The 15,538-nt window shown below is 43.7% G+C and overlaps 1 protein-coding gene across 13 annotated transcripts in view; it reads right to left on the bottom strand.

Moving 5' to 3' along the window:
* Positions 1–15,538, bottom strand: part of PHF11 (PHD finger protein 11) — a 208,515-nt gene that overhangs the window by 87,645 nt on the left and 105,332 nt on the right. For 12 of the 13 annotated variants that reach the window (XM_068267137.1, XM_068267142.1, XM_068267145.1 and 9 more), the window contains 6 exons: positions 15,404–15,474; positions 13,547–13,644; positions 10,200–10,231; positions 5,460–5,527; positions 4,306–4,370; positions 2,438–2,466 (listed from right to left, as the gene is read on the bottom strand). In XM_068267137.1, coding sequence (XP_068123238.1) covers positions 2,438–2,466; positions 4,306–4,370; positions 5,460–5,527; positions 10,200–10,231; positions 13,547–13,644; positions 15,404–15,474 — 363 coding nt within the window. The remainder of the gene's footprint in view (positions 1–2,437; positions 2,467–4,305; positions 4,371–5,459; positions 5,528–10,199; positions 10,232–13,546; positions 13,645–15,403; positions 15,475–15,538) is intronic. The other variant, XM_068267141.1, reaches the window with a different exon arrangement.

The raw sequence follows: 15,538 nt of genomic DNA, 5'->3' as shown, positions 1-15,538 counted from the left end.
GGAAAGATACATTGATTTATTACAGAGATAGTGATAGCAGAAAGTGCTGCAGTTAGCAAGAACACATTAGAATAGCTTTTGGAACTTGTAGGATGATAAAAAACAGGATGCAATTTTTGTTACGGAGTCTCTTTAATAGTTAAAGCATGGCCAATGGGATTGTTCAGTTTCCCGCATCCTCTCCCAGACAGACGGCATATCCAACAACTGTTTTAATAATTATGATGAATCTAACAAGAATCTCTTGAAAGCAAATGCCCTTTTGACCAATGTTTGATAATTTTATACAAAGAACCTTAAAGCATTGCACATCGGCGGGGAAGGGGGACAGTCCCACAGACCCACCTCCCTCACCTCGGGCTCTCCCCTCCGCACTCCCCTCCTGCATCGACTAGCAGCAGCAGCTATAAATACCTCCATTCACCAGGGAGGTCTCCGATCTGTAAGCGCCCGAGGTGAGGGCCCCGCCAATGTGCAATGCTCTCCCCTTATGCTTTGACCCCTCCTGCCCCCCCAAAATGGCCCTGAGCTAGCTCCGGGGGGGGGGGGGGGGGGCACTAAAATTCGATAATTACGCCCCTGATTAAAGTGTACCTGAGATTGCAACTCTCGTTGTATTCATACTTAACTGGAGCTTCCTCCAGCCCCATGAGGTGCGATGGCTCCTTCGCCATCCTCTCCGGCCCCTCCGTTATTTTGTAATCGACACCGGTAATCTTGCTAGTTGTGGCCAGTCATGCTCTCCTGCGCATGCACGGACCAGCCGCGCGCACCCCCACCACTCTCCTGTGGCCGGCAGTGTTCTGCTACGGGAGTCAGCAGGGTCGCGCGGAACAGGGTGGCCAGCCATATTATCAGTGGCGATTACAAGATAACGGAGTGGCCATAGATTTTCCAGTATGTCTGATCGATACATTCAACCAATTGTGGACCAAAATTGGTTGAATCGTCAACCAGGCATGCTCTTGGCGGTACCAATGTTCATCGGATGGCCAACTACCCGCCAAGTTGACAGATGTATAGCCACCTTAAAAGTGTAAAGTTAGGTATATATGGGTCAGTTACAGACTAAATTACCAAACAGATGGATTCCTCTCCAAGTGATTCCTATACCACCAAATCTACCAAGCAATGGTTGAACTGCTAGCCCTGTACTGCTTGATGCAGTGCAATACTATTCAGATGTCTCTCCCCCAATATTCCACCTCTGCTCACTGTCATGGAAATTCTTCAAAATATCAGAAGGCGCTTTTGACTGCAAGCGAATCAATATTTTTTGGTTTCAATAGATGTCTGGCAGGATAGATCACGGTTATCAAATCAGCCAGAAAAATCAATAGAGCGTGGCCAGTTTTCGTTGGACTTTATATTCACCAGCTTAAAACCCTGTTTTCATATTTAACAGGTTTCCACAGATTCAATAATGAAAACAATAGCTCTTTACAACATGAATAAATGTAATCAACCAAACCTATAAAACTAATGTATTTACTGCCTGCCTTCTCAAGTATATATACATTACGGCCAGATCCCGAAGTTGACCACTTCGTGATCTAGCTGGCCAATACTCAAAGTGGCCAACTGATGCAGCCAATACGTGAACAACTTGTTCCTTTCACACTTTGTCCAACCAGAAGTAACCTGACGAGTGCTGGCCAGCCAAGTCTTAAAGAAAGGGGAAAAAGTTAAATGGCGGCATCTGCAATTCCCAGGCTCGTCAACCTGCCCCCAATTTGCCCTGGTGTCCCCTTTGCCTCTCCATGCTGCACCTTCATCCCTCCACTCCCCATGTCCTCTCACTCTGCCAGGAGGAAAATAGACAGTATGACCTCTCTCTTTTATTGCAACCTCTGCATTGCCGCTATTTGTTACCATATAAAAACATTGCCCATACGGCAGCAAAAAAGCGGTCACAGAAGGTCTGCAATAAAAAGTCGGAGAAGCCGAATACAGGCACGCTGCTGGGACGGCTGCTCTGTCTATTTTCCTTCCATCAGAGTGAGAGGACATGGGGTGAGGAGGGACAGAGGTGCAGCATGGAGAGGTGAGAGGATACCGGGGTAAAAAAAGGGCAGGTTGAGGAGACTGGGAATTGCAGTTAACGCTGAACTTTGCTGTTCTGCCTCTGATTTGGCTGGTCAGCTCACATCAGGTCGTGTTCTGGTCAGTTAAAGTCCGATAGCTATAACTTATTTGGAAGTTCTTTGCATATTGGCCGCAGTAGCCGGTCACTTTGCACATTGACTAGCCAATTTCCGCAGTGGTCAGACTGGGATCTGGCAGTAACATATACACCAAAAAAGCATATATTTTTCTAACTAATTAAACATTATTTGTCTGATGTGGTTTTGTGATAGAAAATGCTCTACTCAGAAACCTCACTTATCAGCAAGAGAGACCATGACCTGTACAGTACATGTAACTCTGTTATGCTTACCTTTCATGAGGCGTGGAATGCACCAGGTTCTGCAAATGTAAAATGTAATACTTAAGTTATTCTCACAATAATGCTGCCAGGGCTGTTTTTTATATACTTCTCCATTCAAACAGGAAAAAAACAGAGGTTATTTGCAAATTTGTGGAGACACGAGATCAGCAGCCATAAGCCAAATGCTACCATTATAGGTCTGTGACCTCCAAATGGTTGTCATGGAACAAACACTCAGCTCTTCAAAGCCATTCCACACTGATGTTATGGGGATGTGCCTTTCCATTAGAGCTTCTAATGTCTCAATTAATTTATATGGGAATTCATAGGTAAATAAACCAAGGCCTTGTTCACCCTGGAACGTTTTACTAGCGATTTCAGCAGCACTTTCAATCGCTGGCAATCGCCAGTGGTTTGAAAAGCACTACTGCAATGGAAAGTGTATAGCAGTGTTCACATTTAGCAATCACCATCAATTAGCGATTTGGTCAAATCAATTTTTAGCAATTTTTTGAGTGATTGCAATTCAATGTTAAAGAATCGCAAAACGCAAATGCTCCAAAATCACTTTCCTGTACAGTAAAAAATAGTGGAAAAATCACTTTGCAAAACACTAGTGATGTTGCTAGAGTTCTGCGATTCCCAGTGTGAATGGGGCCAAAAGCTTGCTGTTCAGCTTCACAAGGGAATTGTATAAACACAATCAGATGTGGCAATCCTAAACAAACATTCTCTAATCTGCTCACCAACATGATGGCAGGACTAGATAGGGTGCAAGCCAAATGGGAAGAAGCCCTGATGCTATCCACAAAATGGATTTATTTGCGTTGCAAGATAGCATAAAAATATTTTTCATATAGTGATCATATGGCAGAGTGCATACATACGGTGCTGAATTGGTGAGTGGCTCATGGGGTGGAAGCCACGGCACAGACCAGCACAATGGCCATTTCCCATCCGGGAGGGGCGTTTGTTCGTATGTTAAGTCTGGCCAAGTTAGGGTGTCCACACATCACTCAATTTTGCAGGCCGATGGACCTTTTGTTCCGATAATTTTATCGATACTGCAAAATGGCCACCCGATCGATCTTTTAATCTATTTCCAGACTAACTCGGCCAAAAGGATTGATCGGGAATACTGGTAAATCTCAGTCACATAGGCTCAATTGGGTATATGGTCATAGTTGCGGCGAGTGGAATGCAGAGATGCTTGGTGCACAATAAATACAGACTCTTGCCTTGCAGCGCTGGGTCCCCGGTTCGAATCCAAGCAAGATCAACATCTGCAAGGAGTTTGTATGTTCTCCCCGTGTCTGCTTGGCTTTCCTCCAGGCACTAAGGATTGCTCCCACATCAACATGCAGATAAGTTAATTGGCTTCCCCCTAAATTGGCCCTAGAGTACGATACATACACTACAGGATACATGCATAGACATAGGACTATGGTAGATTGTGTGCTCCTCTGAGGGACAGTTAGTAACAAGACAATATACTCTGTACAGCATCGCAGAAGATGTTGGCGCTATATAAATAATAATAAATGTCATATTAGCAATGCTATACTCTGAATGAGGTGTTCGTGCCATGGACGGTGACAGCACATCCACTGTCACCGTGCATGGTGCGAATCCAGTATCGTGTGATCCAAGCCTAAATATACATTGGGCTTGATTCACAAAAGAGTGCTAACTGTTAGCACGTCCGTTTTCGCGCACATTTTTGCATTGCACGCGATTGCGAATTTTCGCGCGAAACAATAACGTTTTCGCACGCAAATTTTAGCTCGAAAATGATAAAACGTTATCGTTTCGAGCGAAAATTCGCACTCTTGTGAATCAAGCCCATTGTCTGTAATCGTTTCAGTAATTTTACTCACTGCTGATTGTCCAGATGGTGTTCCAGTAACAGATTCATCAGGGGTCCTTTGACTTACTTCATTTTCTGTAACAAGTAAAAGTAACATATTTTGTGTGTCATAAAAGCCCAAACGTTGGAAAATCATACAAGCCCTAAAATGTAAAGAGCCAATGCAAAGCTTTAATCAGCAGATGACAGGGACACGCCTAGTAACAGCACAAAGTTATACTTCACCCTCCTGGATAATTCATAATTAGCAGCACTGGAGGGAGAAGTTTTCCATTACAAATTTCACATTTTGATACAGACTTTGAAAAAAAAGTCCCTTTCGGAATAGTCAGCCATGTGACTAAAGAGTCACTTTAAAAAACAGGCTGCTGTCAGTAAGGTAGGAGTTATTTCTCCAACACACAGAGCAAATCACCTGATGAGTCAGGGAACAGCTTCCCCAGCACAAAGCAGATCACCTGACTCCACCCACCTCCTTCCTCTTTTGCTCAGAGATTAATGCTTGGTGGCCAGCACTAGAGCTACAGTCCAGCATCTTCCTATGCAGAGCTTCCCTGCTCAGTGCATGATAATAATAATAATATGTTTATAGCACTCCCTGGGGACATACAGTTCCAATAGATCCACTATGTACTTGGGAGGGAAAAAGAAGAGAAGTGGAAGACTAGTAAATAAGAACATTGAGGAAGGAAAGAAGGGGGATAGTAAGGCAAGGAGGTAATAGAAAAGTGGAGGGAAAGGGAAAGCGCAGTGGGAAGAATGAAAGGGAATGGGGGAAGGAGATGGGACAGAATAGGGAAGATTGGGAAAAGGAGAGAATCCTCTGAAGAAGAGGTGAGTAACAGTAGAAATCACGTTTCTAAACTAAAAGAAAAAACTCAGGTGTTCTCTCCAAATGTGTGCACATGAACACCGAGAAAAAAAACAATCAAACGTGGAATAAGAGGATGATTAAAATAAGTAAGACCATTTATTATGGGGGAGGCAGAGCTCCTTGGAAGAAGAAACAGTTATTGGATATTATGTTATAGTAAAGTATATCTGCAAATGGTTATTCAGTCATTTCAAAATCATATTGGACAAAATAATAAATATACAATATATAGATATACAGTATTACTACATACTGCATGTTCATCACCAACCCCCAACGTCAGGACTTACTTATATAAACAAGTTGAGATCCATTAAACATTGGGAAATCTTCATCATCACTGTTGATTAGAATACACCTGCAAAAAAGGAATTCAAAAACTAAACATTAAAGAGGAACTATTAGCCATACTATGTCAGGGAAAAAAAACACACATGTAAGTAGATACAGTGGGATGCGAAAGTTTGGGCAACCTTGTTAATCGGTGTGATTTTCCTGTATAAATCGTTGGTTGTCACAAAAAAAAAAATGGCAGTTAATTATATCATATAGGTAGGAGACACACACAGTGATATTTGAGAGGTGAAATGAAGTTTGTTGGATTTACAGAAAGTGTGCAATAATTGTTTAAACAAAATAAGGCAGTGCATACATTTGGGCACCACAAAAAAGAAATGAAATCAATATTTAGTACATGCTACTTTTGCAGAAATTACAGCCTCTAAACGCTTCCTGTAGGTTCCAATGAGAGTCTGCATTCTGGTTGAAGGTATTTTGGACCATTCCTCTTTACAAAACATCTCTAGTTCATTCAGGTTTGATGGTTTCCGAGCATGGACAGATCTCTTTAAAGGGAAGGTTTAAGCAAAATAAAAAAATGAGTTTCACTTACTTGGGGCTTCTACCAGCCCCATGCAGCCATCCTGTGCCCTCGTAGTCACTCACTGCTGCTCCAGTCCCCCGCTGGCAGCTTGCCGACCTCGGAGGTCGGTGGGACGCATTGCGTACATTTTTACGCATTCCCACTAGTGCAGGAACACTAACACATACATTTTTACACATTACTGGTTCAATGCGTAAAAATGTACGCATTGAACCAGTAATGCGTAAAAATGTATGTGTTCCTGCACTAGCGGGAATGCGTAAAAATGTACGCAATGTGTCCCGCCGACCTCCGAGGTCGGCAAGCTGCCAGCGGGGGACTGGAGCAGCAGTGAGTGACTACGAGGGCACAGAATGGCTGCATGGGGCTGGTAGAAGCCCCAGGTAAGTGAAACTCATTTTTTTATTTTGCTTGGACATTCCCTTTAACTCACACCACAGATTTTCAATTATATTCAGGTCTGGGGACTGAGATGACCATTCCAGAACATTGTACTTGCTTCTCTGCATGAATGCCTTGGTGGATTTTGAGCAGTGTTTAGGGTCGTTGTCTTGTTGAAAGATCCAGCCCTCGGGCAGCTTCAGCTTTCTCACTGATTCCTAGACATTGGTCTCCAGAATCTGCTAATACTGAGTGGAATCCATGTGTCCCTCAACGATGGAACCACCACCATATTTTACTGCAGGTAGCAGGTGTTTCTCTTGGAATACTGTGTTCTTTTTCCTCCATGCATAACGCCCCTTGTTATGCCCAAATAACTCAATTTTAGTTTCATCAGTCCACAGCACTTTATTCCAAAATTAAGCTGACTTGTCCAAATTTAGCATACCTCAAGCAGCTATGTTTGTGCTGTGGGCGGAGAAAAGGCTTCCTCTGCATCACTCTTGCATACAGCATGTCCTTGTGTAAAGTGCGCCGAATGGTTGACCGATGCACAGTTACTCCATCTGCAGCAGGATGTAGTTGCAGGTCTTTGGTGCTGGTCTGTGGATTGACTGACTGTTCACACCATTCGTCACTTCTGTCTATCGGAGATTTTTCTTGGTCTGCCACTTCGAGTCTTAACTTGAACTGAGCCTGTGGTCTTTTATTTCCTCAACATGTTCCTAACTGTGGAAACAGACAGCTGAAATCTCTGAGACAACTTTCTGTATCTTTCCCCTAAATCATGATGGTGAACAATCTTTGTCTTCAGGTCATTTGAGAGTTGTTTTGACACCCCCATATTGCTACTCTTCAGAGAAAATTAAAAGAGGAGGGAAACTTACAATTGCCCCCCTTAAATACGCTTTCTCATAATTGGATTCACCTATGTATGTAGGTCAGGGGTCACTGAGCTTACCAAGCCAATTTGAGTTCCAATAAATTCATTGTAAAGGTTTTGGAATCAATAAAATGACAAGTGCCCACATTTATGAACCTGCCTAATCTTATTTAAACAATTATTGCACACTTTCTGTAAATCCAATAAACTTCATTTCACTTTTCAAATATCACTGTGTGTCTCCTGTATGATATATTTAATTGACATTTTTTTTATCGTAATAACCAACGATTTATACAGGAAAAATCATGCCGATTAACAAGGTTGCCCAAACTTTCGCATCCCACTGTAGTTACCTGCTCTACATACATAACATCTGTATTGCACAATCCACGTTTGGATTTCAGTGAAGTTTATATAGTAAATAAAAAGAATTCTGTTCCTGGCAGGGAGCATTTTGGATCCCACAAGCTTGAAGCCAAATCCTGATGTAATTCCTCCCTTACGACACCCCCCCCCCCCACCCTCCGGCAATCCCCCCCCGAATCCCCTCTCCTCCCTGCAGCATTACAGAGCGCAGTGGGGAGGAATAATGTCAGCGCACACAGACTCATCTCCTTATGGTTCCAGGCACTGGTGTACCCCTCTATACTCTGCACTACCACCGGCAGTAATGCAGAGTATAGACAGGAACTCCAGTGCCTGGAACAATAAGGAGATGAGTCAGTGTGCGCTGCGTGGTGCGCGGGCGTGTGCGCACGCATGCACACTGATAAGGGCGGGAGGGGGGGTTGTGAGGGAGGCCTAGGGCCCGTTATTGTAACGGGCTTAAGCCTACTAGTATATATACAGTGGCTTGCAAGAGTATTCGGCCCTCTTGAAGTTTTCCACATTTTGTCACATTACTGCCACAAACATGAATTAATTTTATTGGAATTCCACGTGAAAGACCAATACAAAGTGGTGTACACGTGAGAAGTGGAACAAAAATCATACATGATTCAAAACATTTTTTTACAAATCAATAACTGCAAAGTGGGGTGTGCATAGTTATTAAGCCCCCTGAGTCAATACTTTGTAGAGCCACCTTTTGCTGCAATTATAGCTGCCAGTCTTTTAGGGTATGTCTCTACCAGCTTTGCACATCTAGAGACTGAAATCCTTGCCCATTCTTCTTTGCAAAACAGCTCCAGCTCAGTCAGATTAGATGGACAGCGTTTGTGAACAGCAGTTTTCAGATCTTGCCACAGGTTTTCGATTGGATTTAGATCTGGACTTTGACTGGGCCATTCTAACACATGGATATGTTTTGTTTTAAATCATTCCATTGTTGCCCTGACTTTATATTTAGGGTCGTTGTCTTGCTGGAAGGTGAACCTCCGACCCGTCTTAAGTCTTTTGCAGACTCCAAGAGGTTTTCTTCCAAGATTGCCCTGTATTTGGCTCCATCCATCTTCCCATCAACTCTAACCAGCTTCCCTGTCCCTGCTGACGAGAAGCACCCCCAGAGCATAATACTGCCACCACCATATTTAACAGTGGGGATGGTGTGTTCAGAGTGATGTGCAGTGTTAGTTTTCCGCCACCCATAGCGTTTTGCATTTTGGTCAAAAAGTTCAGTTTTGGTCTCATCTGACCAGAGCACCTTCTTCCACGTGTTTGCTGTGTCCCCCACATGGCTTGTGGCAAACTGCAAACAGGACTTCTTATGCTTTTCTGTTAACAATGGCTTTCTTCTTGCCACTCTTCCATAAAGGCCAATTTTGTGCAGTGCATGACTAATAGTTGTCCTATGGACAGATTTCCCCACCTGAGCTGTAGATCTCTGCAGTTCGTCCAGAGTCACCATGGGCCTCCTGACTGCATTTCTGATCAGCGCTCTCCTTGTTCGGCCTGTGAGTTTAGGTGGACGGCCTTGTCTTGGTAGGTTTACAGTAGTGCCATACTCCTTCCATTTCTGAATAATCGCTTGAACAGTGCTCCGTTGGATGTTCAAGGCTTTGGAAATCTTTTTGTAGCCTAAGCCTGCTTTAAATTTCTCAATAACTTTATCCCTGACCTATCTGGTGTGTTCTTTGGACTTCATGGTGTTGTTGCTCCCAATATTATCTTAGACAACCTTTGAGGTCGTCACAGAGCAGCTGTATATGTACTGACATTAGATTACACACAGGTGCACTCCATTTAGCCATTAGCATTCACCAGGCAATGTCTATGGGCTTCTGACTGCCCTCAGAGCAAAGGGGGCTGAATAATTACGCACACCCCACTTTGCAGTTATTAATTTGTAAAAAATGTTTGGAAACATGTATGATTTTCGTTCCACTTATCACGTGTACACCACTTTGTATTGGTCTTTCACGTGGAATTCCAATAAAATTTGATTCATGTTTGTGGCAGTATAGTGACAAAATGTGGAAAACTTCAAAGGGGCCGAATACTTTTGCAAGCCACTGTGTGTATATATATATATATATATATATATATATATATATATATATATATATATATACATATACGGTATATGATGAAACACGCTGCCATTAACAGAGCGACTTTGCACTATTTCTAATAAAGGTCCATGCAAGGCCAAATACAGACTATAGATCTCTCTGACACAATTTTACCTGATCATTCCATATAACGGTATGTTAGTAGACTCTGTACTGTAGCTATCGGGCAATTAAATCCAACACAACTGACTGCAGTAGGGACATCAGCAAAGATAGTAATGCATGTACTGTACAGACATGACACTGTGACAGAAAACTATCAAGTTTCTATCTGTATGTCATACACCTATGTTGCTATACGGCATGAAAAGCCAGAATACACACTCATAATCATATGTTACGTAGTAGCTGCAAAAATATCATCACTTACGAATCATTGGAATCCTTCTTAGGTGGTACTTCCTAAACACCAATGATAAATAAATAAGTAAATAAGTTATATTTATATGATACATAAGTAAATACATTATATTTAAATACTTAATAATTGCAGAGTTATAGATAGCAAACTTAAAATACATTTAATACAACAAAAAAAGTTAACTAAAGATGACCATACATGGTACAATTTTTTTTCGATAAGAGAAATTCGTTTGGTGACTCCGTTGATCGAATATAAAGATTTTTCCAACATGTTCGATTGGCTTTTTATAGAAAAAATAGGACAATCGTTTTTTTTCTAGATCGAAAAAAAGAGGAGCCAAATACTAGTAAAATACAGGTAGTCCCTGGTTAAAAAATAAGATAGAGACTTCTTTCCGTTTTTATCTTTCATCCGTTCTCTTTTGTCTCCCTCTTTTCTTCATGTGCCTCTTTTGTCTCCCTCTACTCACCTCAGTTTGAGCCTCTTTTGTGTCCCTCTGTGTGACCTCATGTTCCCATCTCATCTTTTTTCTCCCTGTGCCTCTTTTGTCCGCCTCTGTTCCCCTCGTGTGTGAGAATCCGCTCAGCTGCCTGCGCAGGCAGGCAGCCTTTTGACCATTGTTTAGGTTTGCTTGCTGCAGGACTCTGGAAAGGAGACCTTCTGTCAGTTGTGCAGCTTGTGTTGCTGAGGGATTTGCATACATTAGTCATGCAAATCCATTACCTGCCTTCTTTTGATGACTGGCACTATAAAAGCATTCTGCTCCCAGAATGCTTGGCTGGACATTTCCCTTCCATGGTCTGTTCCTGATGGACACTGCTGGAGTGTCAGCCATTGCTATCTAGTATAGTTAATTCCTGGGGGTTGCTTTAGGCTCCCCTTCTAGTCCAGTCAGGTTGTATTATCTGTTTTGCCTGTTCCGTCTGTCTTGTGTTTGGATCGCACAAGCCCTAGCGTTAGCGGCTGTGGATCCTTCTGATTGAGTCTGGAGTGTAGGTTGGAACAGCGGTTGTTTCTGCCTACCTCATCTGTTCTGTCTGCCGTGTGCGCACTCGCCCTAGCGCTGGGGATCCTTCTGTTCTGTCTCCTGGGATCGCGCTAGCCACTTTTCGCTAGCGCTGGGGATCCTTCTGTTCTGTCTTCTGGGATCGCGCTAGCCACTTTTCGCTAGCGCTGGGGATCCTTCTGTTCTGCTACTCTGTCTCCTGGGATCGCGCTAGCTACTTTTTGCTAGCGCTGGGGATCCTTCTGTTCTGTCTTCTGGGATCGCGCTAGCCACTTTTCGCTAGCGCTGGGGATCCTTCTGTCGCTTGTCCCTGTTTTCGTGTGTCTGTCTTGTCTGCTGCGCTTGCTGGAGGCTCGGTGAGGTAACCGTTAAGCAAGCGCTCGCGTCCTCTGTTTCATGTTTGTCTGTTAATGGTTAGTTAGGCGTGCTTGTCTCTATTGTGCTTATCACGTGGAGACCGCGCATAACCGCGCGCACTGTTGCGAATGAGTGCGGTGTTCGCGGTTAGCTAGCTTTTGTTATTTTCCGTATTTCCTTATTGTATTATTTGCTGTGCCTTTGCTACTCTCGTGCTCCGCCTTGCTGTACCTTGTGTCACGTCTGGCGATCGCACCTCTCGCAATCGCGTTCCTGCTTCTTATCTGCTGTGGTGTGTGCACAGTCGCGGGTTGGCGACTAATTTTATGCACACACACACAATCTGTCTCTGTGCTCACTCTCAATCGCTTCTCTTGCGATTGCGTTTCTTCCCTTCGTACAATTCCTGTCTGGCGTGTGTGATAGGGCAGAGGAGCTGTTCCTCTGCACTCCACAGCTCCACCTGCCGACAGGAATTTCCCTCTGCAGGTGCATAGCACCTAGCCTGGGTGTCCTCAATTATACGCTTGTGGAGGAAATCCGCCGCGTCAGCGCACGTCTGGTGCGCTGACCACGGAGACGATTCCGCAATCGTTACACCGTGTCTCTTTTATCCCTGTGTTACCTCTTGTCCCCTTCTTTCTCAGCTCGTCCCCCTGCCCTAGCCAGGTATAGGTGCCCCCAGTATAGGTATCCAGGCATAGGTGCCCCAAGTATAGGTAGCCAGGTATAGGTTCCCCCAGAATAAGTAGCCAGCTATAGCTGGTGCCACAGTGTAGGTAGCCTGGTGTAGATGCCCCCAGTATAGGTAGCCTGGAATAGCTAGTGCCCCAGTATAGTCCAGCAAAATACAGGTGACTCAGTATAGGTATTCTACTATAGGTGGTGCCTCTGTATAGGTAGCCTGGTATAGTTGCCCCCAGTATAGGTTGCCTGGTATGCGTGCTGGACCAGTATAGGTTAGCCAGGTACAGGTGCCCCCAGTATAGGTAGCAAGCTATAGGCGCCCCAGTATAAGTAGCCAAGTATAGGTGGTGCCCCAGTATAGCTAACCAGGTACAGGTGGTGCCCTCAGTAAAGGTAGCCAAGTATAGGTGGTGCCACAGTATAGGTAGCTAGGTATAGGTGGTTCCCCAGTATAGGTAGCTAGGTATAGGTTGTTCCAGCCCCAGTATAGGTAGCCTGTAGCCAGATACAGGTGGGTGCCCCAGTATAGAAAGTCCGCTGTAGCGGGCCCACTCATCTGCTCCCCATGTTCAAGCGCTGATGTCAATCTTCGCTCCGTGCTGGTGCGCGGTGCGCTGATTAGTGAGTAACAGGCCCGCAGCCAGCACATGCAGCCCTTCCAGCCCTGGACCCCTCACTGCAGTGTCAGTTCTCCCCCCTGATGGCTGCCCTGGCTGAGACAGTGCTAAGTCACAGTGTTGGAGCATGCTGTCTTATTTGTGCACTTCCTTGATCGCGCTCCCAAGCATCTGTGCATGGGAGCTATGGCCATGAATATTTTGTGCATGCGCAGTTAGGAAAGAATTGTAACTGCACATGCACAGATTGCTCCTGCACATGCAAAGCCACTAGGGAGCGCGATTGAGGTGGAGCACAGACAGGACAGAGCAAGCGCCATAGCTGTGACTGAGCCCAAATGCAGTTTTTAAAGTGGAGTAACAGCAGCATGACGGAGGGGAGGCCAAAGAAGCTAAGGAGCCAGGAAGATTTTGGGGGGTTGGAAAAAGCCCCAGGTATAGCTAAATCATGTTTTGTTTTTTTGTTCAGGTGTTTGCATAAGTTACTCATATGCGGTTTTGTGTATTTGCATTTTTTACCACTAAGTATGCTGGCTTTCATTATTTTACATATTTTGAGTACAGCTGTTTATAGAATCCTTTCTCTGAGGCCAATTGTATTGAGCTGCTTGCACAATACAATTGGCTCCAAACCTGACCCCACTTAACAGAATCCACAGTTATCCATTAGACATAGCATTACTGACCATATTGCCATCATTGTCATTCCTCTGGTCATCCAACAACTGATCTGATGGCCTCTGGCCACTGTCTGAGTCTCCTATGTCTGAATCCTGTGCACTCTCTGAAAAACAGAAGAGAGGGAAGCGAGTTATGTACATTGGCTAGCCAGTGTCCCCAGCACCAAAAGCAATCAGGGTGTGAACCCTGGCTAAGACAACTAACAATGAGTTTGAGGATCATTAAAGGGGGCTTCCGCATTCCACTATGTGCCTTTCCCATATCCATGGGGTCTACCATTACATGCTACAGGCGCTAGTTACCCCCACAAACTTCTCCAGGGCATCATAGATAGGGATGAGCATACCCTTGGACAAGGGTGCTCTGCAGAAACTGTCCCTCCTCTGCCCACCAGCCTTATTGACCCTGTGGGTTCGCATTTCTGATGGGGCAGGGAACCATTGCGGGGAGTCTCCATGGGGGACAAGGTGTCAGTGCTTGGGAATGGGAACCCTACTCTATTACTCTATATGTTTTTGTTTTTTACATCATTTTAAATGTGCACTGTCATTTTAAAGAGACACTGAAGCGAAAAAAAAATTATGATATTATGATTTGTATGTGTAGTACAGCTAAGAAATAAAACATTAAGATCAGATACATCAGTCTAATTGTTTCCAGTACAAGAAGAGTTGAGAAACTCCAGTTGTTATCTCTATGCAAACAAGCCATTAAGCTCTCCGACTAAGTTAGTCGTGGAGAGGGCTGTTATCTGACTTTTAGTATCTCAACTGTAAGTGTACTGTTTTCTTTTTCTCTGCCAGAAGAGAGGTCATTACTTCACAGACTGCTCTGAAAGACTCATTTTGAATGCTGAGTGTTGTGTAATCTGCACATATTATAGAATAATGCAATGTTAGAAAAAACACTATATACCCGAAAATAAAAGTATGAGAATATTTTCTTTGCTGCTAATCTTCTAGTAATTATTCATAGTACACAACCAATTCATTATATCATATTTTTTTTTCCGCTTCAGTGTCTCTTTAAATGTTAAAAGTTTCATAGATTGAAGCATTGGGAAGTTAATGAGAGCAAAAGTGCTGAAATCTGATGCTCCTCCCCTTTACAAAACAAAATGTTTTCTTGACAAAAGTTAAAAAATTCCCACAAGATACCCTGACACACGTAACACATTTGGTAATGATAGCTGGTTTGGGAACGTTTCAATTAACTTAGAAAACTAGAAACCCGGTACTGCATTTTCAGTACTGAAAGTACCGATCCTGCGCAGATGCACAAGCGGCTCTTCTTTCGGGTTAAGGCAGAACTAGCCTAACCCGATTGGATCCGCTCTACTGCGCAGGCGTAAAGGACTTGCTCCTGCGCAGTAGAGCGGATCCGAAGGGGTTCGGCTATTTCCGCCTTAACCAGACTGAAAAGCCGCTTGTGGGCCTGTGCAGGATAGCGGTGGGTAAATATTTACTTTGCCGCTGTTCTGGGGGTCGCATCGCTGGATTTCTGAGACACCGGAGGACGGAGGAAGCCTTGTTAGGATCCAGAGCCTTCCCCCTCCTGAGGTAAATATCCCCCAGAGGGTTTTTTTTCATTACAGGTTTTCTTTAAGACTATGGGGAGGAGGTGCCCTTCAAAAATATAATGCAATTAAAAACAGTTTAAAGTGGCACCGTAGAGACATATATTAGATTATAATAAATTATTCAGGGTTCACTGTGTATAATCATTCAAACTGTCCAACAAACACAATCAGGAAACAGCTATACTGTACAGTACACAGGCAAAGTCAGTTATTCAGTACACCGAATTAAAACATTGCAGAAAAAGTTAAACTAATCCACAAGAACTCAGTGATGTATACGTACCTCTTTGAACAATAGAGCTATTTGAATCTGATGATTCTGTATCAGTTGCTGAAATAATTCTAAGATATACTCTGCAAAAAGGAATTTAGAAGATAATATCAGTTCAATTATAATTGCAAAAGAATTCATGTTTTG

Source organism: Hyperolius riggenbachi, chromosome 2 (assembly GCF_040937935.1).
Source record: "Hyperolius riggenbachi isolate aHypRig1 chromosome 2, aHypRig1.pri, whole genome shotgun sequence".
NCBI classification, from domain to species: domain Eukaryota; kingdom Metazoa; phylum Chordata; class Amphibia; order Anura; family Hyperoliidae; genus Hyperolius; species Hyperolius riggenbachi.
Note: the sequence above shows the minus strand (reverse complement) of the source record. Positions and strands in the feature narration are given on the sequence as shown.